The sequence below is a fragment of the Dromaius novaehollandiae genome, chromosome 1 (assembly GCF_036370855.1).
Source record: "Dromaius novaehollandiae isolate bDroNov1 chromosome 1, bDroNov1.hap1, whole genome shotgun sequence".
NCBI classification, from domain to species: Eukaryota; Metazoa; Chordata; class Aves; order Casuariiformes; family Dromaiidae; genus Dromaius; species Dromaius novaehollandiae.
Window position 1 is genome coordinate 173,589,930 of NC_088098.1, and position 26,301 is coordinate 173,616,230.

A 26,301-nucleotide genomic window follows, 5' to 3' on the forward strand; every position below is an offset into this window, starting at 1 on the left:
CTAGAAATGTCTTCGTTTCACAACCTAAATACAAACAAAATGTTTGTTCGGAAACAGATGAATGACTCTTAGCATACCTTAGGAAAACTAATCCTTACTCCAGGCCTGCTTATGTCCCTGTAGAGACAAATAAATTTTTTCCAGACTCTCTAAAACTGCAAAACTGAGTAAGTGATCAGAAAAGCAATGGTCCAGGAACAGTAGCTGTTGCAAGCTCCTTGAAATGTAGCGATTTTTTTTCTGTATTTCCATTCTATAACAAAACTGACTCTAGTGCAGATGGACTGCCCTTTTGAAAGGAAGTAGCTGGCATCTTCCATTCAAGATTTTACTCTGAAGGGAAGTTTGAACAGGAAAGAATTCCATTAGCACACCTTACATTTTCAAAGCAAATTTTGCTTGTTCTTTTGGTGGGAAGTTGCAAATTTCACTGAAGAAGTGACAGCTTAATGATATCTAGTACCAAGACTGCTGGATGGATTCTGTTAGGTTAAGCCAATTTCCTATCTAAATGAGTTTACTGTAACCTAGTTGAAGCAGTTACAGAGTTTTTTGTTTTGCCTAGGCGAGAAAGGCTCTTAGAATATCTTAATAAATAGTCCAGAATCAACTTTGATGCTTGGGTTTTTTGGGATGTCAAACAGTGATTCCTCATATTATAATGAGGACATAATGAAGCAAAACATTGCTATTAATCTGTTTTTATTTCAATTTGTTATATTTTACACTGGCTGAAAAAAAAACAGTGTATTGGAATGCTGCAATCTACAATATAGTCTTTTCAGAAATAGAACTTTTCTAACAAAACTCCTTAAGAGTGCATCGTATTGGTATATTCCTTTATTAAAACTGTGGACACCATGGTCTTCTGAGGTCTATAGGGAGAGCATAAGCTGGGAGTTCTTCTGCAGACTGTAAGAAGTCTACTGAAGGTAAGGAGTAAAACATGTCAGAGGAGTAGCCATAGCAATTGAAAATGGGCTCATGATGTTGGAAACTTTTATTCATTACACAAACGTCTAAATTTCAACTGGCTTGCATATTTAAAAATTCACTTCATAGATGTTTTCACACACATTCCCAGGGAAAATTTTGTCTGAAATTTCAGGCATTATCTGAATGTTTGTATTCTCTCTAAAAAATACCTAAATTCATGGAACTTACTGTATACATCATTACCTTTGTGCATAAGATATTTGCACGCTTTTTCATCATAAGTAATTCTAATATGTGTTTCTTCTTTCCCATAACTTAAATAATTATTAGATGCATAAGACAAACTTTCATACAATAGTAGTACTCATTATGAAATGCATGCCTCTTTATTTAATATATATGTGTAATTTAAGTATTATATTCATTAATGGGTCTGTAACTTCACTCATTTCTTTGTAGTTTGGAAACCAGTCCAATAACAGATACAGATCTTGCAAAGCGTACAGTCTTTCAAAGATCATATTCAGTTGTTGCATCAGAATATGACAAACAGCACTCAATTTTGCCAGCACGAGTTAAGGCGATCCCCAGGAGACGAGTCAACAGTGGAGATGCAGGTAAGAGAACAGATATCTGAAGCAGGGAAAAAATAGTCAAAGATATGGCATTGGATTTACAGTTCTTGGAAACTGTAGACAAATATGAATTGTTACAAATACATGCAATGGCTTTTTTTTTTTTTTTTACTAATAAATATTAACTGTTTGTTAATCCACATAGGATTAGTCCAAGAACAACTCAGGAATAACTGCAGTTTTGAAATATGTGGTGCATCTTTTGTGCTTGATTTGAAAACTGGAGTAGTATTTTCTTGGTTTTAATGTCTGCTTACTTCCTCAGTTGAAGCATCACTTTTCCACATTGTTTTTATTATACAATTTTGTTAGAAAAAATGAACAAAAATATCAGTTCTATGATTACTCTTTTGCTTTTTATTTTTACTGTGGCTGTAAAATTACATCGCACGAAAAATCTAATGTATGCATATTTTTATGCTTTTAAATAGAAGTGGGGTCCTCTCTCCTGAGACATCCATCTCCTGAACTTTCTCGGTTAATCTCCGCCCACAGCTCTCTTTCCAAAGGAGAGAGAAATTTCCAGTGGCCAGTACTGGCATTTGTAATCCAGCATCATGATCTGGAAGGACTTGAAATAGCAATGAAACAAGCGTTACGGAAATCTGCTTGCCGAGTCTTTGCCATGGAGGTATTAATATACTAATGGATCTGTCTATAATAAGACATTAGTAACTTCTGTCTCAGATATGTTTTAAAAGAGTTTTTTTAATATATATATATATAAAAAATACATATATATAAACAAAAAACAAAGAAGAATTTTATTACTGATTTTGAATTCTTACATCAGTAAACCTTATTAAAAATTTCACTTAGTTGTATTATTAACTCTAAAAGTCAAGAATACTAATTTTTTCTGTAAACCTTCTCCAGTAGTATATTTGCATTTGTTCTATAGAAAATCTCTGATTAAGGCTGCAAAAATCAATTATTTAAATATTGTTTTCTTCTTGTTACTCAATATGTTCCATGTCTTACTCGCAACTCCTTTTTCAAATCTTGGTCTGAAAATTGTTTCTTTAGAATTGTTTTGGTGCAGATAATATCTGGGTAGTTCACAGCTTCCACCTGAAATAGGTGAATGCTATCCAGGTTATATAGATAGTGAATGAGCCACCAAAAGATCAAATACTTATAACTTGTGAAAATCTAGGTGTATTTTCTCAGGTAAAGAGCTCATCTCTACTGTTAGCACTACCAGTCAAATTTCAGGTCTCAACAGCAATGCACAAAAGGATTACAGCTTTCAAAAGAAGAATGTAAGAATGTTACAGTCTTGAAAGCTTTTTTTTTCCCCACTACTTTCATTTTTTGGACGTGGCCAAATTGTTTAGATTAATTCAGCCAATGGCAGAAATCAAACAAGGAAACCAAACCTCAGCCTGCAAGGTCATAAATTAAAAGTAATCTTTACTTTGTTAACCAAATTGAGTAATAAGCAGTGCTGCCACCTCATCCTATAATAATTTCTGGAAATACACAAGGACTTTGCTTTTTTCAGTCTTAAAGCTTTTTTACAGAACTTATTTTTGTAATAAGGGCCTTACTTGAAGACCTGTGTTACTGTTTGACTTTCCAAACATGTCTATTCATCTTCTTATATAAAGAAATTAAAATATAGTTTTACTTCAGCTTTGCGTAGCCAATTGATAACTCTTGGTGTGTATTTTATTTTAGGCTTTTAACTGGCTTCTTTGTAATGTCATTCAAACAACTTCTCTTCATGATATTTTATGGCATTTTGTGGCTTCCTTGACTCCTGCACCTGTAGAGCCTGAAGAGGAGGAAGATGAAGACAATAAATCAAATAAAGAAAATGCAGAACAAGTATGTGAGGTTCAGCATACCTTTCATAAATACAATATCTTCATGTATTTTGAAATCAATTTAGAAATATTTTAGTATGTCTAAAAAGAAGCCTTACTCCTCTTTTCTGGGAAACAGAAACCTAGTTATGGAATGAAAATTTTTAATCTTTAATCATAGAATATGTGCTTGAATCCCTTCAACAGTCATAGTTAAATTTATTTTTCCTTCTCAAAATGCCAGATTTTGTGTGCTGATGAATTCCAGTCTTTATATACACTATTCTTATGCATATTCAAACAGCTTAAGAAAAAAATACACAAGCACATTTTGTAATCCAATAACAAAATAATTTTACTGTTTGCTTTCTATTTCCCCCACCCAAAAAGAAAAAAGACAGAAACGAGAAAATATTTTTCAGAGGAGCTTTTTTGTTCTGTATGCTGTGTCTTTCAGCACATTAAGAAAATGCATAGTTTTCAAAATCTAGCATGTGAAATGATGCAGTCTAATACAACATTCAAAAGGTGTGATCACACAGTCTCTTATAGATTTAGCTGTAATTATTGAAAACATTATCCTACCCGCCATGATACCTCAAGAGATCATGCTAACATTCCTAATAAGTCAATCAGGATAATTTTTATCACTTCAAATTTAATCCAGCTCTGAAATTAGAAGTTCTGAAATGATTCCTTTCAGCATTTCAGCTACAGTACATTTCTATAGTTGTTTACAAAGTGACTGTAATTCATTCTAAATTTTGTGTGAGATAATCAGCTTTTGCATGTTATATCAACATGCAGATTTGTAATTCTATATACTTGTTTTTAAGAGCCTCAAGTGCTAGTATATATACATTAAAGCTGATTGTAACTAGCTCAGTCTATTACACCCTTGAGTGCTGTTTCTGTGCCAAGCTCCAGTAGTCTTCTCCCCTGTAATAACTTCAGCTGGTGCATCAAAAACACTGCCAGAGCAGTGGAACTGTTGTGTTCCCACCAGTCCTTATACTTAGCCTCCAAAATAAGATCCATTAATATCTAAATCAATTAAAAAATGCTGTTTTAGAGGTAGTTTGGATAATTACTGATTGAAAGGAAAAGGAGATTAGAAGGGAATGGAAAAAAAATGCTACTTCTACTCTGGTTGGACTACTTCTTCTTTTTCGATATAATGACGGAGGGGCTTACAAAATTCACCTTGAACACTTGACTAGGATGAGTAATTTTATGGCATACAAGAAACTGGCAACAGTTTTCAGCTAGTTGCTAAATACAGCTCAAGTGATTTATATTCAAATCTAGTGTCTTCCTTCAATAGTGTGATCATATGATAAAAATACGTATCATAAATGTATGCACACTATGTAACTAATTTAAGACAATTATTTGGTACTTCTCCAGCATTAGGATTCATTTCTGTGTGCGAAATATTTAGATACATTCTTTTAATTCACTGGGGGTGGGTGAGAAATCCAGTGTTGAATTCTGAAAAATTGGGGATGGGAATCTAGAATGAGAAAGGGTTTCATACATAAGATGTAGATCCAAGGGGTAGTGTCCAGTCCAGTTAAAGCAAACAAAATGCAGCAGTTACTAGACTACAGAGGAGGCAGGAGGGAGCAGGGTGTTAACCGTCTAGTTAGGATACTCTGGGGAAAGTGAATACCTAGGATTGGAACTTTTTTTGAATAACTGACTGGGCCCAGTCCTGGACTGCCTGTTGTAGGTGACCCTGCTAGAGCAGGCGTGTTGGGCTAGCTGATCTCTAAAGGTCCCTTCCAATCTCAACCATTCTGTGATTCCGTGACTTAAAATTTATTTTCAAATGGATCCCTTCAAGGAATTGAGTATAATGTATTGGTCCTTTTTCCTGTCCTAAACATCAAATTTCCAAACAGTCTTGCTGTCCCACAGGTTGTACAGTACAGAAAATTTGACCCTTATCTCTAAAACCAAAAAATTCTCATCCCAAATATTTTTTTCTAATATGTTTGAAAAATTGTCTCAACAGTGAAAGCTAATGAATAATGTTCTAAACAGAATTTTCATGAAAAAACAGCCTGTATTAACACAGCTGCCACTTTTAATTTTCAGAATGAAGTGCCAGGCTGCAATCAGGTGATATTTTTTGATAGTGATCTATGTTCTATCATTATCAATAAAACTAATGGTTTTACTGGACTGAGATTTTCCAGTTGTAGTTATAGCAGTATAATTAGAGTGGAAAAATCCCTTTATTGAATAGTCATATCTGCATAATTATATAATATAAGCTCATATTGATTCAAGCACAAAAATAAAATTAACTTTAGTAAGAGCCCTTTCGGGTCTCTACATTTCTTCATACTAATGTGTAAATCTGATCAGGTCTGGTCATACTCTGGAGAAATGCACTGACATATTTTCATTTGTCTAGAGGGAAGGATGGTGGCTGGAAGGTGTGCCAGCTAGAAAGACCATTTTTGAGTACAGACTCCTTTCAGGACACCATGGCTTTCATCCTTGGCATCAGCTCCCATGAGGATCAATAAGAGATGATGCTCATGATGAAAAAGTGCAGCAGTGATTACCCTTTGTCCCACTGAGAATAATTACAAATGTGGACCATTTTCAAAATGGGTCATTTGGGGAGGAAGAAGAAAATCCTATGCTGACCACTCTGAAAAACATAGTGAAAAATAATGGAAGTGCACAATGAAAAAAAACTGGTTTTCGAAGTTGTTTGTGGCACCAGATATCCTTAGTAGAGTGAGAGTGAGGAAAGCATGTATGTATGTATGTATTGCTGAAGAGGGATTAAAGGGTTGCAGAAGAAATGAGGAAGAAAACTGTGTTTATGTGGGATGAGAAAGTTGGCTTGCATGTACCAAAGTGTGGAAATGCAAAAGATGGTGCATGCTGGGGACTGGGTAGTGTGTTCAAGAGCTGTGAAAAGGTACAGGTAGAAGAGGCAGTTTATAAAACAGAGAAAACAGTCTGTATCCTTCATAGATGAAGTATTCCCCTGCCTTGTAGAACAGAATGTGTCCATTAAAAAGTTCCTCCTTTTCTTTCTCTGCTACCCTTGCCCACAACATGCCTTGGTGGATCCCATTTTTCTTGGACCTCTGCCACTGCCTTCTCAGCCACTGCCAAATGGAGCTTGGCTCTCACTGCACAGCCTCTCTGATACTGGCGCATTATTGTCATTATTTTCACAGCTCTCACGAAACAAAGCAGCTATAGCCTTAGCTTAATTACTGAGTTTGCTCTGGCTGATGCTTGCTGCTCAAAAAAATTATAGCAGCTGAAATGTGTTAATCTTTCTGGGTTTTTTTAAGTGTTCTTTTTGTTTTTTAAGTGGTTATAATGCTTCCCATCTTTAAATTGCAAGAAATACCATGTGGTAAGATACTTTCCAAAATTATTCTTTTGTGTTCCTGTATTGGTTGTTATTTTAAAAATAAACATTTGTTATTTTAAAAATTCTCAGACAGGATCTACTTTGAAGTTCACATTCATTATAGGATTACTGCAATTATTCTCAAAACAAATACTATAAATGTTTTTACTCCTATCTTTTTTGTCTAAAAGTCTATTAACAAATTCCATTCCGTCTTAGGAGAAAGACACAAGAGTGTGTGAGCATCCTCTGTCAGATATAGTGATTGCTGGTGAAGCAGCTCACCCATTACCCCACACTTTTCATCGTTTACTCCAGACAATCTCTGATCTTATGATGTCTCTTCCCAGTGGTAGTGCATTACAGCAAATGGCCTTAAGGTAAGCACAAGTTAGGAAAATTCTCAAGAGGCTCAAAGCGTGTTAACAGTAGTGATGAAAAGACTTTACATTGTAGATCAGAAGTTCAAAACAACTTAATGTGTCTGTAAAAATGCGCACGTACCTCCTTACACATAGTATAAAAGATTTTGAAAAGTAAAAATGAATTTCATCTTAAATTCTGTAGTGTATCCCCTATTTAAAAAAAATATTATTGCAATATGCCATAGTATCTGTGTGTATGTGCATGATAACTTAATAACATTTGCTTGAAAAATCTGTTATCTGACTAGTCTCTGTAAACTATTTGAAATTTTTTCCTGTATATTTGTCTTAAATACAAATTGAATAATACTGACTCTGTTTGTAGTTAAGGTACAGTTTACTTCTGCCTTCCTCAAGATGACAAAGAAACTATTGCGATCCTGCAAAAATTTGAAGTTAAGGGTTTATAAAAACATTTTGAGAAGCAAAAATGTAATTAATAACTTTGCTGGTAGGGTCTGTCTCTTAAGCAATGTTCAAAATTTCAAAATCCACTAAATGTTTTTTCAGATGCTGGAGTCTCAAATTCAAACAATCTGATCATCAGTTCTTGCATCAGAGCAATGTTTTCCATCATATCAACAATATTTTATCCAAGTCTGATGATGGAGATAGTGAAGAGAGTTTTAGTATCAGTATACAGTCTGGTTTTGAAGTCATGAATCAGGCAAGTATTATACCTCTATCGCAAAAATAGAGATTAATTGCAAAAAACTTGTAGTCCCTGTAATCAAACTGTCTTAATTAAAATGTTTTTACTTGCAGTGTCGTATTTCCTTGAATGGATCTTACTGGAATCTTGTTGATGTTCAGATTTTCATATTTAGCTTTAAAGGTTCAAATGTTGTCCCTTAACCTGAATGTCATTTAAATCTACATTTTAGAGCAGTGTTTGTGTTATGTTAGTCCATTTTTTAAACAGGTATTTTGAATGCTGAGTGCTTTCAGCTTGTAATTGCTCATGTATTTTTTCTTCTTTTATTCTGAAGAGAACAAATTAATACTCCTAATGAACATCTTTAAAGTGTTTTCTTCCATTTATTAATTCATTTAGGTATTTACTAGTATATTTAGTTATTAGTCTTTCCTTTGGTTATAAGAGCTGAATAAATTTAACCTATGAATGACAAATTTCTTCTTTAATTTAGAGAACATATTCCTCATAACAGGTATCTGCGTGGTTTAAAAAAGTATAGACAATGTATGTATTTGGGCTTAATTTCAGATATTTTAAAGTCTCTCCTTTGTTTTCACAGGAATTGTGTATCGTGGTTTGTCTAAAAGACCTAACGAGCATTGTTGACATTAAAACATCAAGCCGACCTGCCATGATTGGTAGTTTAACAGATGGGTCTACAGAAACATTCTGGGAGTCAGGAGACGAAGACAAAAACAAAACTAAAAACATCACAATTAACTGCGTAAAAGGAATCAATGCTCGTTATGTGTGTGTACATGTAGACAACTCCAGAGATCTCGGGGTAAGAGGAAAATTAAATGTCTCTTATTGAAACTGCATAGTCAAAGTTGTGTATATTCATCAGTCAAAAACTACTGTTTTCTTTGCCCAGATCCATTTGGAATTCTAATTCAGAAGCTCACATTTCAAAAATAAAGTTTCTAATTCCTGTGGTTTTGAAGGCTGTGTCTACTATAAATAGACTGATTCAATTAAATTTACGGTTTACATGAGCCTGAGACTGGGAAATTTAATTCTCAGTGGCATGTTCAATTTCAGGGGTGCTTTTAAGGATTTAAATTATTTCACCATTTACTTTTACTGCTCATGATTTCTGTAGAAGCGTTCAAATTAAGAGTTTTTTATAATATACCAAACTATTTTCCAGACTTCTGACTATCACAAAGTGCAACTGTCCTCTTTGTCCCATCTCATAATTTCTTTTTCTCTCAACTTATCTTATGCACAGTGGTAATACTCTGTAAAACATAGAGTTGTTAAATGTAGGGGAAAGTATAACATGCTTAATTTAATTTAACTAACTCGAGCTATCATGATAACACCAACAGGCCATAGTGGGATATCCCAGGTTTTATCATCTTGTCAGAAGGAAAAGACTTTTCACTTATTACATTATCTTTATTGATAGATCTATACAGTAATGCTGCAAATATACCTTTATTTCAACTACAGCTTTTATACAAAGAGAAGAATATATGTATTTTTATTTTTTGGAGAGTTACACTTTGGAATTCTTTGTTGTCCTTGCTACTGATCACTTCTTAAATTTATTTTCTTAATAATACAGTTTGTCTCTGTTTTATGTATGCACTCTCTTAATATGGAAGAAATCACCAAAATGGTCCTTACATGCACAGTTAAAGTATTTCTTTCTTGTTTTATTTGTCTGTTGCAGAACAAAGTGACTTCAATGACTTTCCTAACTGGCAAGGCAGTAGAAGATCTCTGCAGAATAAAGCAGGTAAGCCGTTTTAACAGTTGACAGGTGTAAAATTTGCAGTCATTTTTTGGCTGCACGTAGCACAGTTTTTCTGAGCAAATAGTTTCTATTTACTATGATAAACATCAAAATGCTTTGCATCACAATGTCCATGGAAAATATGGTTTTATTAGTGACAGAATTCAGTCATTACACATACCAAATATCAGTCAAGCTTTTACCCTTTCACTGAGGCAGTATGAGGTCATATAAATTTTCCTTAGATTTTTCATTACTAGAGCTGAAAGGATAAGGTATCGCATGGAAAATTTTCTAAACAGACTATTTCAGTTGTGTTTTACAAGTCCAATAGACTGTCTCGTTTCTTTTAGGGGTATTCTTCCACATAATATGCCTGAAATAATTACATAGAGTAGTATGAAATATTGTTAGATATTCGGATGCTCAACTCATCAGTGTTGCACTGACATTTCTTTTTTATCTATCTGTTCAGTTTCCTTTAGAGAAATGCAGCTTAAGAGTCAGCAGAAGTTCAGTACTATATAGAGGAGAAAATAAAAAATTTGCCTTCAGCCTGAGGTTTTTCGAGATACATTTTCTAATGCGTATTTATAATGCATATTTTTCCTTGCCGTTTTTAGTTCTCAGTTTCAGGTAGCTCAAGACTTTTGTCCAGAGATTCACATTTATAATGGAATTCAGTCTTGATTGTTCTGTTCCTAAATCAAATGATAGATGTATGTTTTTTTTAAACCAAGAACAATGTTTCATACTTTGAAATCAATGTGTCCCATCAAAGATATTAAGATTTCAAATAGTCAGTTGCCATTTTGGGCTCAGAACTTTATCATTTGGCTTATTGACAGCCAATGGTAAAGTTTATCAAGGGGAAACATTGTCTTTAGGTGACGCAAAGCTTTTCGACTTTGTTGTGATAGCATCTGATAATGCAGAAATTCTGTATAGTGAAAATTACAGGAAGGTGTTTTTTTCTCTGCCTTCTGTGTCCTCAAAGGACATAAATACAGCTCCAAAAAGCATTACAAACCAGAAGAAAGTAAACTTTGGTACAGTGGATTCGTGCTAAACAATGGAGTGTGTATGTGTATATGTATGTAGACAGATCTAAAATGTATATGTATATGTATATCTGTGGGAATATATATATATATGTACACACACATACACCCAATCTCTTGGAGAATCACAGCAATTGTAGTGTAAGTAGCTTTTTTTTTTTGTGAGTAGACTTACTTGGTATGTCTTCCTATCCAATTAAATAAATAAAGGCCAAGGCAGAGCTCAGGCACTTAATTCCTGGTCATTCATACAGTTTAATTGCTAGTTCACTCCCTGGCTTTGTTTATGTCTTCTCAAACACAGTGCTTAGGCATTTTCCATGGGTGGTTCACTCCCAGAAGATAGGCAGGACTGCACTGAAGTTTGCTTCCTCCTTCCTTACTCAGTCGTCGTACACTTTTCCAACAGGGTTTTTATTTTCAAACACACTCACATGCTACACCCTAACTCACGCGTCATATACCTTCTGTTTCACAATACTTAAAAAGAGAAAAACAGTTTTGTCTGCAAGCAGTACAGTTCAATGCAGACACTGAGAACTACAGTAGAAATGGGGGAAGAACAAATAATAGCTTTATTATCAATAGTGTTTGGGCCCCACAGAAGTGAGAGAGGACTCAGGACCAAGTGTAATTTAGGCCCACACAAGTTGCTTTGAGCAGCAGCATGCGGCCTTGTGCCCTGTCATTTTTTATTTTTCAGTGTTCACTGCATTTCATTATTTTTTCATTCATACTGATTTTAAAATAAGCATAAATATAATTTGATGCAGTTCATGTCTTTTTTACAATTATTAAGTCCTGCCTTTCTTAAAAAAGAGATCAGACCTTAATTCCATAAAGTTAAGATTTCTTTTACAGGGTGTGTGTGCATAGAGTGGTATAATTTAAGTACTGATAACTGTGTGTTATATTTGAGGTAAATTATGTGGTTTTTTCAGTATGTGTTAGTGAGCAAACATCAATTCAAAATGATTTATGAATATGTAAGCTGTGCATTAGATGATAAAAGGGATTGTTAGCATACTGTTTTTAATAGGCTTTAGAAATGAACAAAAAATAAAAGGCTATATGTCTTTATTTAAATCTAAGGATTCTTATCTTAATCCATGAAGTTTAGTACTTTTAGAATTAAACATGTTAGTAATCTTACTATTCAGAATGAGAACTTTATAGCAAATGGTATACTGGTCAACAGGTATATAGTGGGTTTGTTTTGGATGTAGGTGAATTTTTTGTTTGATATTGTGTTGTCAGTTTGCATCTTTATATTCCTGCCTAATAGGTAGACTTGGATTCAAGACATATTGGCTGGGTAACAAGTGAACTTCCTGGTGGTGATAATCACATCATCAAAATTGAATTGAAGGGTCCAGAGAACACATTAAGAGTTCGACAAGTGAAGATTCTTGGATGGAAAGATGGTGAAAGCATTAAAATAGCAGGCCAAATTTCTGCAAGTGTAGCTCAGCAAAGAAACTGTGAATCTGAGACGCTGCGAGTATTCCGACTTATTACATCCCAGGTGTGATTTTGCCACTGTATTATACAGTAAAAAATTAAAGAACATGAAAGTTACTATAATTTTTTGACTTCTAGTGCTTTATATTTTGATTCAAAATGTCATGTCTCCATGAGTTTCTTTGAGCTAATTGTCCCTGTCTTCCTTCCAGGTATTTGGAAAACTCATATCTGGAGATGCTGAGCCAACCCCAGAACAAGAAGAAAAAGCACTGTTGTCTTCCCCAGAAGGAGAAGAAAAAGTACACAATGTATTTATTTGTATTCTATCAATATTACTTTGCTGCAAAAATTATTCAGGATAATTTTCAGCATTTGTCCTATGTCTTTAAGCTACATAATTTTCAGATCAAAACAGTAGTAAAATGTCACCATTACATATTATTAAAAAATTGTCATTGATAATTTTCATTAGTAGATTTGAATTGGGCCATATGCATTTAGTGGAAACATTGTAGCAATGGTAGTGCAAATTATGTCAACAATTACAGAATAACTTAAAAACTGCAGTAATGATCAACCCAGAAGTCCCTCTTTCTCAGAATCTTGTCTCTCAAGAGAAGCTAGTGGCTCTGCTGAAGTTTGGGAAAAAATGTGTAAGAAACAGCACCAGTATCCTTTCCCTAGTATACTCTTTCAGCAAGCAGTAGTTTAGAAAGTGTTCCTGAACCAGTGGTTGTGTGTTGACCATCATGTTTAATAGCCAAAATTGAATGGTCCTCAAAGAATATAATTTCTTTTTTCAGTTCATTTATGCTTTTGCCTTACCTAGTACCTTGTGGCAGTAATTTCCGTGATTTAATTATTAATTTTGGAAAAGTGTATTGCTGTCTTCTTACACCTCCTGTGTGTTAGTTTAATTATGTTTCCTGGTTCTTATATTTTTCCTGTGCCTACCTTTGCCACTTTTCATATGGCCTTTATTTTTCATTTCAAGATGTCATTTTTTATACAGGGCTCTTAAAACTTCTGTAAGGTCCTCCCCTTCAATGGTGTCTTCTTCAAGCTCAGCTTTAGTGTCTTCAGTTTCTGGTCATATAAAAGTCATTCTACTCACCTAATCTGTCTTGTCACATTTTCTTCTTCACCTTTTATAGCTCTCCGATGAGTTTTTAGAAATGGGATGACCAAAATCACGTTACTCTCTGATTTGTTTGTTCTTCCATCTTCATTTCTTTGTATTTACTGGTTTTGAATGTCATCTTGTTGGCCAGTTATTCAGAATTGTGAGAACCTTCTGCAGTTCTTCTCAGTCCTGTTTTTCAGTATGTACGTTTCCTAATAAGCAGTCTACCATATTTAGAAGAATAAAATCTCCAAACATTTTTTCTTTATGTACTGAAAAATATTTTTATAATAGCAGTTAGTGATCATCTTAACAGGATTGACTTAACCTTTTCGTTCTGCCTGAAGTATAAAGTCACTTTGTTTTGCATTCCTACTTTGAAACTTAGCATGCAGATAATTCTGAATTTGAGAAACTACCCATTATTCCCTTGAAAACTTGTCTTGCCTAAAATCAGTTGCTGAATATAATTTCTTACAATCTCTAGTAAGGATAGTAGAGCGATGTTTTACAAATTAAGGTATCCAAATTATCCCTCTGTAAATAATATGCTGACTGGTGTATTGTGCCAGAATATTCCACATAGCTCATCCCTTTAGTAGGATGCAATTGAAAAATAAAAAGCCTCTTTCCCATCATCTAATCAAAATGAATTTTTGTGTACAGAAAGTTTTATTGAGGCAAAAATTTAAAAAGCCTACCTATCTGTCATTCAGTCATCATTCAGTTATCTCGTACCTCTAAAACTTAAGTATGCAAGTTAGGAATTTCAGCCACTGCTATCATAGAAAGCTCACACTGTCTTCCTTGAGCCCTAATTTCTCTTTCGATTTCTCATGCAACAAAATGTCTTGAAAAGATTAAATCTGTTATGACCCAGGGAATTCCTATGTGATCTTTAAAACAGAAATTTGACACTATTGCTACATCTTTCTTAGTCTCATATATATGTCTTTTGAACAGCTGCTGCCAGACAATAATGGCAAAAATAAACAAAAAGCTTTGGATAACTTCCAACAATCACTGTAAATTCCTGACAGCATTTTATTGCCTTTTTCATAGCACATAGAATTTTTAAAAATGTTTACTCTTACTGTGTTTCTCAATTTTGGGAACCATTTAAATATATAAACTGGAAAGTGTATTTTGTACACTGCTTCATAAAGACTTCAGTCAGTGAGTGTATTCAGCTGCACAGAGAAGCTGTATCTGATGCTTATTAATTATTTTCTCTCATCCTCCAACTTCATGTCTTATAAAACAGGAAGAAAAATGCATCTAAGATGTATTATTAACCATAATTATATTGATCTGGCTTATTTATCTTTTTTCTATGTAACAAAAACCTGCAAACTTTTAGAACAAAGTTTGTTGATGTTTCATATTAATTGCTACAGCAATTAGGAAATGTTCTTGAAACTTGTGATGTAACATTGAATATGCTTTTTATAAAGGCAACATCAGATGCAGACCTGAAAGAGCACATGGTAGGGATCATATTCAGCCGGAGCAAACTGACAAATTTACAGAAGCAGGTTTGTTCATTCTTAAATGCTTTGATGCTTATATTTTGTGTATATTGTAATAAGTATGCTCTTTTTCAGTAAATATGGAACCTTTTATTTGACATTTTCAATTAGAATTTCTGTTGTTCTCTATCATCAAAGTTTGATTTATGTTTTAAATTATGTATGTGAGCGGGTTTATATGAAAACTCTGATGAAACTGATAGAGAAAAAAAATCCATTTTAATAGGATAAAAAACGTTTTGTTAGCCTGAATTTAAAATGATATAGAATTGAGTTGTAGATGGTACTCATTCGTGTTTGCTGATAATAGTCCCGTGACAATAGACCAGGAGATATTCAGTTACAGAATTTAGATTCTTTCTTCAAACATCTTTTCTCCCCATTTCTGCCATTAGAAGTATTTAGGTTTGATACAGTACAGGACTAAAAAGGGAATCAGTATATTATTAAATAATTCCTTTCTGCATAGTCCGTAACAGTTTGTATTTGTTGTTTTACTTACTTACCTTTTGTCTTTCTCAATAAAAAGCAGTAGTTACAGAGTACGTTTTTGATTTTTTTTAAATATTTTTTAATATACGCAATAGAACAGCCTTTTATTTATGTAACACCTATCAGGAGACAAACATTGCAGTAAAGATTTTCATGGCAATACAAGAGGAGTTAGGCTGCCTTTGAATTTTAGTAGATTCTGCATCATGTGTTATTTCTCTAACTTTTCTTGACACATATCTGTATGACCTTTAAAATCTTTTAAATATCCTTTTTAACATGCTTCATATGAAAATATGCTTTGTAAAATCTTTTGAACTTCCTAAATAGTAGACTCTACAAGAGACTATAAGTAGTTCTAATGAGTACTTTTCTTTTGACTACATTGACTAAATGTACTTCTTTCTGCTCTTTTTTATTTTTATCTGAACCTTACGTAAAAAGCAAATTAAAAGGCAGGTACTTAAAAAAATTTAATTCAATGAAATTTTTTAGAATGAAGATGAGCAAATTCAGTATTAAATCTACCTATTCTAAATTTGAATTTATGTAGAAAAGTAATTTAAGTACAGACCAAATTTCACAGGCCTTCTGGTTTTGTCACAGTCATGAGAATATTTAAAATGTAATCTTTTTCACTCTCTAAAAGTTTGAATGTGTTACTGTGTATTTGGATTCTGTTTGGGTAGGTATGTGCTCATATAGTGCAGGCCATCCGAATGGAAGCTACCCGTGTGCGTGAGGAATGGGAGCATGCCATCTCTAGCAAAGAGAACGCCAACTCGCAGCCTAACGATGAAGATGCTTCTTCTGATGCTTATTGCTTTGAGCTGCTGTCAATGGTGCTGGCACTGAGTGGTTCCAATGTGGGCCGGCAGTACCTGGCTCAGCAGCTGACCCTGCTCCAGGATCTCTTCTCATTACTACACACGGCTTCTCCCAGGGTGCAGAGACAGGTGAGAGTTAGCTGCTCCTCATCTATCTTGGTATTCTGAGGAAAATGTCTTTAAAATCATATAATCGTGTTCTTGATAGAATAATATGTACCTGAAATTTGTGAAATGTAGTGTCAGGTTTTCACTTCAAAAATGTTATCAGGATCAATTGCAGACTATTCTAAGTTGGAAATAATTGTAAATAAAGCAGCTTACTTTAGTATCGCATCATGAGTAGAGGCCAAATAGAAAGTTATGAGCTTCTGAAATATTTTTTATCATAGACTCTATCTTACTTCTTTAAATATCAGAGCTGTTACTTCCCATTTCTCAAATGTATGAAGTTTGAAAGCTAGTTTATTTATTACAAATAATTCGGTAGAAAAAGCAGTTCGGTTTTCAGGTGTGGAAGGAGTTAGTGAGGTGATTGCTCGTTTTTTTAGTACAATCTTGTGCCAGTTCACTATGGGGAAGGTGTCCAAGAGAGCTACACAGTTATCACCATTTAGGTAAGTGCAACATATGCTTCAGATGTAAATATCTGTATGCTTTGAGGAGGCCATCATGAATTCTTACCGTTTTAATGTTGTTTCTGCATTTCCTTCATGTCCGGCCTCAAGGCACAGTGGCAGCTAAACTTATGGGATAATTAATGAGTGTACTGCTAAAACATCAATACTAGAAGTAATACACTGTTGGAAACACTAAGGGAAAAATAGATCCTGACATCTTTGCAATTTTTTACCTTTTTTTGCTCATCAGCATGTCAAATTTCAACCTATTATGTTTAAGAGAAAAACCAACCTGTTAAGATTTAGCCCTTTCAGTGTAAACAAACATGTGCTGCTTTTAGATCAATGTTGTAAAAATTATTCCACCAGAATTAGAACTATTATTTTATTCTGAGATGCAAAATTACTAGTTATTTAGCTTCTAGTATTAAATAATTGCATTATTTTTAATTTTTCCTTTTTTGAAATTGTTTTAAAATAAAAAATTGGATTAATTGCAATACTAAGATGGCACAACTTGCATTTAGGAAACAGAAGAATTAAGACTCCTGAGGAGTCTTAATAGTTTGGTCATAAAATTAATACTATTTACTTGATATGTAAATATATTAAACCATACATGTAACTAGAACTAGGTTGTGTTCATTACGGGCAAATTGAATATTACCATATTACCTTTTTATGAATTTCCTTGTTTTTATTTAAACCACATATTGTAATGTAGCAATTGGAGATTTTAAATAGTGATTTGCAGCAGAGCCTTCACTGGTTTAGAGTAGACCTTGAGAGAGCAGAGCAGGGTTGAAATGTCTGTCAAATGGACAGGACCCAGAAATTCAGAGTTGTTTGAGTATTTTATCTTATACTTACATAAGGCCCACATAGCCTGTACTGTTTAGATTAGAGGCTTTTGACTAGCAGTGTGTACTTTTCATCTGCCATGTGTCTTAAAAATCTTTATATCTTACACTCAGGATACAAGTAGTGTGGACACTTCCTTTCTACTGTTAATGCCCGCAGGCAGAGCTTTAATGTCCATGTTCACTTCTGAATGTTTTCTGTGTATGTGTGTATTTATTTGCACATAGTATAACATACATATATATGTTTAAAGTATTCCCTTTAGTACAGTTTATGCAGTAGCTGGCTGTTGCTAGTCAGTATGCCTTCTCTGTGTGGATTTTTGGTTACTTTTTCAGGAGTTTTCACATCCATGCTTTCTGCATTTCTTTTTCCAATTCTCTGGACTATTAGAATGTCTCATCTCAAGCTGTCTTCCCCTCTTGGCAATTCTGATTTATTGTAGATATGCAAGATGTAGATATTGCTGGGGGAGGTTTTCTTAAAATGTAAACACTTTTTCAAAAGAGCATCAAAGGCTTGAGAAATCAGATATAAAGTGTTACTCCTTAAACTTCCATACATCTTGTTTTGGACCAAACCTTGCTTGTCCAGTTCCATCCCCATTCCACTAGCTGGTGAGGTTGAAGTGTATCCTTTCAGGACAGCTCCTGTTAGTTCCACAGCAGTTAGCACTGATTTCCATTTCAAAAAAAAAAATAAAATAAAACTCAAGGAAAACTAAGGGAAAGGGAGAAGATTATCATGCTTATCATTCTTTAGAGGCAGGTATTTTCTATTTTAAAAAGTCCTAAAGTGGTCTTTCACTGTTCTACCTTGGATTTTCCATCATCTAAAGATTATATGCAAAGTGAGTATGTCTGTGAGTATGTCCAAACAAGTCAAAGTTGTCCAAACATCTGTATGACTGCTATTAATAAGGTCGGTACCAAGCACATTTTTCTTACTATATTGAAGTCAAGTGTTGTTCAAGTGAGATTGGTCCTGAAATGTTAGGCCTCATCTCAGTATATTAATAGCAAATAAACTAAAACTCAGTATATATTCCATTTCAAAGGATGATAGAACCTTCTTACAGGTATGATTTAAATTTAGAAAGTAGATTCATTCCTTCTCACAGAAATAGCCTATAAAGAAGGAAAAGCATTTTATTTAATTTTGCTTGAAAACTCCAGCTGTCCTACTAAGAGTTTTGGTGTTTTGATTCTTTTTTTAGGTAACATCGTTACTAAGACGTGTTTTGCCTGAGGTAACCCCTAGTCGCCTGGCTAGCATCATAGGCGTGAAGTCCCTTCCACCAGCAGATATAAGTGATATCATTCACTCAACAGAAAAAGGAGATTGGAATAAACTGGGTATCTTGGACATGTTTTTGGGATGCATTGCCAAAGCTCTCACTGTACAGCTAAAAGCCAAAGGAACTACTATAACTGGGACAGCTGGCACTACTGCAGGCAAAGGAGTTACTACAGTCACACTTCCAATGATTTTCAATTCCAGGTTTGTTTAAAAAGATTATGTTTTCATGCTAAAGGCATAAAAGAAACACGTCAGTTACATTCTTTGTCTCTGTCTTTTACAGTCTTTGTTTTATAACCTGTAAAATTTATATAACACTCTTTTGACAGTCTGAGTCAGCAGTTATTACAGTGTTTGATGCAAACTACTGTATGCTGAATGTGTGCTGTATTTGTGGTAGATTTTGACAAATAGTAACTAATTATTCATGTTTGTTTTATGTACTATAATATGTCCTTTTGTAGCTATATTCGGCGAGGTGAAAGCCACTGGTGGATGAAGGGTTCAACACCTACACAGATTTCGGAGATCATTATCAAACTGATTAAAGACATGGCAGCAGTAAGTTTCTGTTGTCTAAATGTGTGGGTGATATTCAAATATTTCTGATAATGAAGAATACATTTTTTTCATTAATCTTTATTACAGTCAGTACTGGGTTGAGTTGTTAAAGGTGAGTGAGTGTCAAGAAGAAAAAAAGTATAGTCTTTTGGGTAGAGTCCAGGCTTAGGAGCAGTAGTAACAAAGTTCTGTTTCTGACTCTAATATATATTTATCCAGTATTCAAATAAGTTTTTGGATGAGTCACTAGAACCAAAAATTCAGTGTTGCTTTCTACATTATTAACTTAGAAGCCTGATTTTTAGAGTGTCTTGTGCACTCAGAACTCCAACTAAAAAGTGAAAAGTGTCTGTGAAGTAAGATAATAGTGTTTTTTTGACAAAATTTCGTAGAGTTTTTATATGCGGAATTTCTTCTTAAGATAGCTTCTTTCAGTCTAACTGAAATCTACATTTATAGTTGTTTATTAGTTTCATCATCTGGGCTAAAATTTTCCATGGGTGTATCTGCTTCAGGCACGTTTTTTTGGCGGAAGAATTTGATGAAAAATGTTTCAGCTATTTCCCAGAAATATTATCAGGGAAAAAGTAGGCTTTGTATATGTTTATTAGGAGAAGAGGGAAAGTAGGTTGTTGGGTTTTATACTTTTTAATTCTATACCTATTTCAGTGAAATGATCTAAATCACTCAGATTTTCCTCTGTGATTACCCTTTGAAAGTTCTGTTTCAGCATGTTCAGCAGATACATGTTCAAATTTGAAGCCATATTTTCTAAAGCATTCACTATATTTAAATTAAGGAGATCCCTTCCCAAAGTTGCTGAGCCAGGGTGGGAATTCCCTGCAATTACTAGTCTTGATTGTGACCACAAGATTTCAGAATCTCACCATTCGTCTTTAGTTAACAGTTATTATTAAAGTATGTCTCATCCCTCAGCCATGCTGGTCCATGCAGAAGATGATGACTTATTCTTGCCGTCAGTTGCTCCACTGGCTAGAGTGGAAAGGTCTGTTGTTGGTACCACTGTGACTCCACATGATGGATTGTTTTTCTCTTTGCTTTTTCAACATTTTAGAAAATTGCGTATAAAAAAATAAGACTGAAAAAAGGCATCTGCAAAGATAAATACTCACAAGACAGTAAATGCCAGGATTAATGTGGTGACCCTTGTATGTATATGCCCATATGTTTTCCTTAGGCTGCCCACTTCCTTCAGTTTACAGGATGCACCATACATTGGGAAGGAATTGAGCAGGGTTAACTTGTTCAGAACTGGGTTTTTTTAAGGATTGTTGTCAGTGTATGTCTCCCACATACCTAAGAGTTTTCCTGTAGTGCCTAGCTGTTGGGTATGCTGGTGTGGGTCTTCAAGTCTTTTGTTTAAGCCATTCTACTTGGAATAAATATATAGTTACTTACAGGAATTTGAGGGTGAATTTCAGCAGGTCTGTCTAATTTGAAAATACCTGATTTACCAAGGTCATCCCTGACTTTTTCTGTTTTAACCTGAGATCCTAACCTAACTTTGCTTGTAGTAGTTATTACGATTTTAGTTCTTCTTAATATTTTAAAGGGAACACTACAATAAATTGAGTTTTAGACATTTATAGTTTCCTCTTTAACAGGGTCACCTGTCAGAAGCTTGGTCTCGTGTGACAAAGAATGCTATTGCTGAAACCATCATAGCTCTGACCAAAATGGAAGAAGAATACAGATCACCAGTGAGATGCATCGCAACAACTAGAGTAAGAACTTCGCTAGGTTTTACGTTAGTTAATTGCAAACATGCAGAAAAAGCCCATTATTTATTTACCTTAGTTTTTTCTCTTCCTCTTTTTATCTCTTTCATTATATTTTCTAGAAACTGGGACTCACTTAACCTCAACAGGTCGCTTTTAAATTATGACATTCCTACCACTGTAGGTAGTACAGATTTTGGCTTCTCAAACATATAATTACACTTAATAATTCTGCGTAAAAGAAGAAGTTTGCAATGGTTATAAGCATTTGATGCTCATGATTTTTTCCATCTTAAAAGACTGTGTCAATTGTCTGTTTCATCTCCTTGCTCATGTGTTCTCAGCTCTTTGGAAGACACCATCTCAGGAAAATACCAACTACAGCAGTTACTGTGTTAGTTTAATCAGGACCTAAAGTATCCCTGAATATCAGGCCAGCTCTCCTGGTGAATGAGCTTTGTTAGTTTTATCATGGAGTTACTCTTTTTTTTTTTTTTTTTTTTTTTCAGTCCAGTAGAGTTTTTCAGCCTCTGATATACCATTGCAAAATGCAGTTGCCAAGTACATTTCAGTCTGGGTTGTAGGCCTACTGACAAAAACTTAGTTAGCCTCATGTACCTACTCTTAGGCTCTCTTAGGCTTTCACTGTACACAATGGAGAGAGAGAAGCTTCCTCTGAAGGCTGTTTAGTTCAGAGTTCTTTCCCAGACAATCTCAGATGCCTTGTGCAATCAGGAGAGAACACGGGGAACCCAGTCCCACCGGGCTAAAGCTACTTTTTGGGACTGTCCTGTTTCCTTTGTTTTCTTTTTCCCCCAAAGCCTGCAAGGTTTGGGAATGGCATGCAAATGTTAATGATTTCCTGTATTTGCCGTATTTCTCTATAATATGGTATGGATGATACTGCTTTACTGTTTCTCTCTTGTGTGATAACTAGCATGTGTATGACCATGAAGTGACATACTTGCAAGGAAAAGGGTAGCCCCCAAAAATGCTGTTCTTATCTGCCAAAGTTTATATTTTTAGTATTTTGGGTTTTTTATTTAGTATGTCTAAAACATTTAATTCTACCTTCCCTTTCAATAGCTGTGGTTGGCCCTAGCATCCCTCTGTGTGCTTGATCAGGATCATGTTGATAGACTGTCATCAGGAAGATGGATGGGAAAAGATGGACAACAGAAACAGATGGTGAGACTGAAATTCATATCCTTTTTATCTACTTTAATTTACTTAGTGGTCAAAGAATTTAGAACAAGTGATAAGGAAAAGTTGACTTGGCCTAACTTTATTCCTCCCTTTTGTCCTCCATGGGAATGGCATATACATGTTTGAAATGCCTGTGTTCTAGATGCACACAGCACAGAAAATGAAAATCTTAACTTATAACAATAATAAGATAGCAATTCCACTGGTATCCCAGATGAAGCATGGCCTTTCCGACACCTGTAGGACGTATTTTGAGCATAGATTGACTTGGTTCATACAATACCCTCTGTCAGAGCTTATTCCTTTCTATCTGGATCCCTATGACATAATAATGTCATTCATCTGTATTATAATTGTAAGATTCAAATCTTTGTGGTGCACAAGAACTTTCCTTTCTCTGTGATTTAGCTTCCTCTTGCAGGCCTGGGTGAGAGAGCGATTACCCCAATGCGAAAGAAAGATTTTGTAACTGGATAAACAAGCTGAATATAGTAAACATAAACATTCACCTAGATGGTTTGTGATTTAATCTGAAATATGATGGATGGATGGATGGAGTTGCTGTCCACATTTTTCAGTGTCATGAAGCTTATTTTTTTTCTTAAATGTGAATCAGGAAAGATCAAAATAATGAAGTTGGTCTCTCTGTGATTTGGGTTAGGTAGATCCCTGTGGAAGGCAAAGGAAGATTGTGCCTTCCTGCTAGCAACGGAGTTTGCTTAGAAGAGGACACCTCTGAAGCAATTTAATGCAGACAGAAAGAATATAGGAGACATAGCTAGAGAAAGCTGCAGCAAGAGAAAGGACTAAAACTTTGCTGAGTGAAGGAAGCAGACACAAAGGTCTCTGAGGTGATTAAAAAGAGGAGACTTTTTCTAGAAAGTCAAGGGACTTCTGTAGAGCTTGTTGCAAATCAGCTACAGAAAATTGCTCAACTAAGAGAAAACCTGAAGCCTGGAACACTCTCTGCCAGATCATGAGCAGAGAAAGATTTATTTTTTAATCTTTAAATTCTGGCTTCCCAGCAGTTTTGAGTTTTTTACCTAAAAGGTCAACTTTGTTTCAATGTATCGTTTAATGAAACAGCTTCAGAAATTGAAAGCCTGGTTGGTGTTTTTAGCTGTGCTCACTTTAAAAGCTCATAGATCCACATCAAAACTGAATGAGTCGAGATCTCTTCTAGTGGTAGTGAAAAAGGGCTCAAAAACCCAAATGTGGTAATACCTGTCAGGCCTTCTATGGAAAGGTTGAAACAGCAGCCCCAGTAAATTAAGTAAGGACCCTGTAGGCCTTATGCTGATTTAATTCAGATGGAATGAACTCCATTTTAGGATAGGTCTACGCTAGAGATTTTTGTTAACTAATTAAATAACTGAACTAGAAATGTGGTTTCCATAGTAAAAAAGACTTTATGAAGCTAGAATGAACCCATTTCATCTGTCCTTGTTTCCCCAGAAAGAGTGCTCCATTGCCTCAGGCCGCCTGTATTGTTCCACAGAACTAGGCAGTAGAGCACTAGAGAGCTATAACAGAGATCTGGTTTGTAGGCAAGAAGGAAAAAGACAGAAATCTGGGCTTGTAACCTGGACTAGTGGAAACCTCAGAGGAGCAGCCAACGTGTAGGCGAGCAGGGATATGAGCTGCTGAACCCGGTCTGAAATTCCCTAATCCTATTGTATAGCAGGGTATTCAAATTTTAAGGTGATTTGTGTGTTTTCCCTACTGGGAATGCTCTTGAAAGGGTTCTGATCTAAGCTGCATGAACAATATCATTGGAAACCACGTGTTTTGGGAGCATAATGAAAAGTCATTCTTAGAAATATGCATAATCAAACTCAGTCATCGAACTCTCATTTGTACGGGTATTTTTAATTGTAAAACCCCTGTGTTTTACAATATTACTATACTATGAAATGATACTATATCAATAGAATAAGTAAATTTTATGGTGGATTTTGAAGTTTTTTACCTAGAATGTATTCTCTGTATTATGGATGACCTACAGCTTTGATTAGGTGCTTGAACAGAGTAAATATATTGTATTACAGTAATTAAGGATAAATGCCTTGCATGTTGATTTATCTCCGTATTCCTATCTCTGAACTTCTCTGTTAAGATACCTGTAACCCATGGTAGCACATAAATCTTTCTGAGTAACTCAGGCTACTTGAAAATGATTTCTCAAATATATTGTTGAAGAAAAGTTTTTGTTGCATCAGACAAAATATGAGGTCAGAAGAACTGATGTAGTGCTGTGGGGCTTTTTGTGTCTAGGAGTAATTGTTTAGATAGTGATTATTCTAAAGATACAATTAATACTCTAAACAAGCTCTTTATTGCCCCTTACTGATTTTCTTTCTTCATTTTTTTGAGAGAATAAAAGACAGAGATGTTGAAAGGAAATGAGAGATTTAATAAAGAGAGAATTATTTCATTGCATTTCTTCATTTTTTCCAGCCAATGTGTGATAACCATGATGATGGTGAAACTGCTGCAATTATTTTATGTAATGCCTGTGGCAATTTGTGTACAGATTGTGACCGATTCCTTCATCTCCATCGACGAACGAAAACTCATCAGAGACAGGTACAGTATATGTGACATCATGTTGTAGGCATTTCCTACATTGTGTGCATTTCCTCAGTTAATAGTTAAGAAAATGGTAGTAGCGAGAATCAAATCTGCCAATAGTGTTCTTTTTTATTTTGGAGATGGGATAGATAAGTTTCCATTTGATTCTTTGTTCCATTTTAGTTAAATTTCCTTGTCCTTCATCTTTTGAAGAAGATTGCAAAATAATGTAGCAGTCCCTAATTCTAGGGCATTTATGCTACCTTACTTTTATGCTACATCACTTTTTCCTTTGTCATTCTAACATTGTTTAGAAATGTTTCTCAGGAAAATCTAGGAACAGCGTAGCCTCTCCTAAATACATGTTGATTCATTATTCTTTTTAAGTTATATCTCCTTTACTTCTTCTGTCACATGGAGTCAGTGCTTGTTACCTCCTTCATTTTTATTTTTTTTAATATCCAGGAAGACCACTTGACAACAAATTTTCCTACTGGTTTCCTTACGTCAATCTTCTCATACGTGATCTCTAGGTTCCTTTTGCACAGAAATGTGTTGTCATATGAATAGGCTTGAAAATTTCCTAGTTTCTTTTAGTTTGTTTTTTAGGGATGTAATGTATTTCATCTCTAAATGACTTAGATGGGTTTTTATAACTTGTTGTGTATTTTCCCAATTAATGCTCTATTGCATTACCCTTTTGTCCCCTCCACCTCTGAACCTGAAACTACATTCTCCTTGTGGTATTGCCACTTACTTCTTTTTCTCATTGAAGATTTACCTTGAGTATGCCGCTGCTTTTGAAACTATTGAACGTTCCCTCTTTCTTGACCCTTTCATGTTTTTTGTCATCCTTTATTTCACTGATTCCCTATGACTGCTTACCTTTATACAGAGGCTAGAATAACAGAGCTCATTAATAAAGTTAATTCAATAGAAATCATTCCTCAAACTCCCATCTTTGAGTGCACCTATGTTAGACTTTTAGTTTGGATCAGGAATGTGCTTTTGAAACAGATTTGATCATCTCTACTTACTGTGCTTGATTCATGTTACAAAGCAGTCCTGGAGTGCATGAACTGAATTCCTTTCAGGTGAAGCTAAAGAAAATGATAGATCCAGGGACACACCTAGTGCCTTCCAGCTGCTAATGGGCGTTTGGTCCAAGGGATCAGACTAGTGCAAAGAATGTGTAACATCAGATACTTGGCACCAATGATTTCACTCTACAGGTCTGTTCCTTGGTGCCTCAGTATTTGTAATGCAGACTCAGCCTTGAAGTTGCATGTGGATCTATTCTCTTCTATTTCTTAGGTAA

The 26,301-nt window shown here is 34.7% G+C and overlaps 1 protein-coding gene across 16 annotated transcripts in view; it reads left to right on the forward strand.

Annotated features, from left to right (window-relative positions):
* The window catches only part of MYCBP2 (MYC binding protein 2), a 214,485-nt gene that overhangs the window by 177,429 nt on the left and 10,755 nt on the right, over positions 1–26,301 (forward strand). For 15 of the 16 annotated variants that reach the window (XR_010387199.1, XM_064504730.1, XM_026120853.2 and 12 more), the window contains 16 exons: positions 1,396–1,553; positions 2,003–2,202; positions 3,252–3,401; positions 6,987–7,147; positions 7,703–7,859; positions 8,449–8,673; positions 9,568–9,633; positions 11,977–12,216; positions 12,365–12,463; positions 14,733–14,813; positions 15,989–16,255; positions 18,824–19,107; positions 19,371–19,467; positions 21,093–21,212; positions 22,293–22,394; positions 24,870–24,998. Coding sequence is in view for 15 of the 16 variants with exons in the window: in XM_064504730.1 (XP_064360800.1) it covers positions 1,396–1,553; positions 2,003–2,202; positions 3,252–3,401; positions 6,987–7,147; positions 7,703–7,859; positions 8,449–8,673; positions 9,568–9,633; positions 11,977–12,216; positions 12,365–12,463; positions 14,733–14,813; positions 15,989–16,255; positions 18,824–19,107; positions 19,371–19,467; positions 21,093–21,212; positions 22,293–22,394; positions 24,870–24,998 (2,536 nt within the window). In the remaining variant the exon portion in view is untranslated. The remainder of the gene's footprint in view (positions 1–1,395; positions 1,554–2,002; positions 2,203–3,251; positions 3,402–6,986; positions 7,148–7,702; positions 7,860–8,448; positions 8,674–9,567; positions 9,634–11,976; positions 12,217–12,364; positions 12,464–14,732; positions 14,814–15,988; positions 16,256–18,823; positions 19,108–19,370; positions 19,468–21,092; positions 21,213–22,292; positions 22,395–24,869; positions 24,999–26,301) is intronic. The other variant, XM_064504731.1, reaches the window with a different exon arrangement.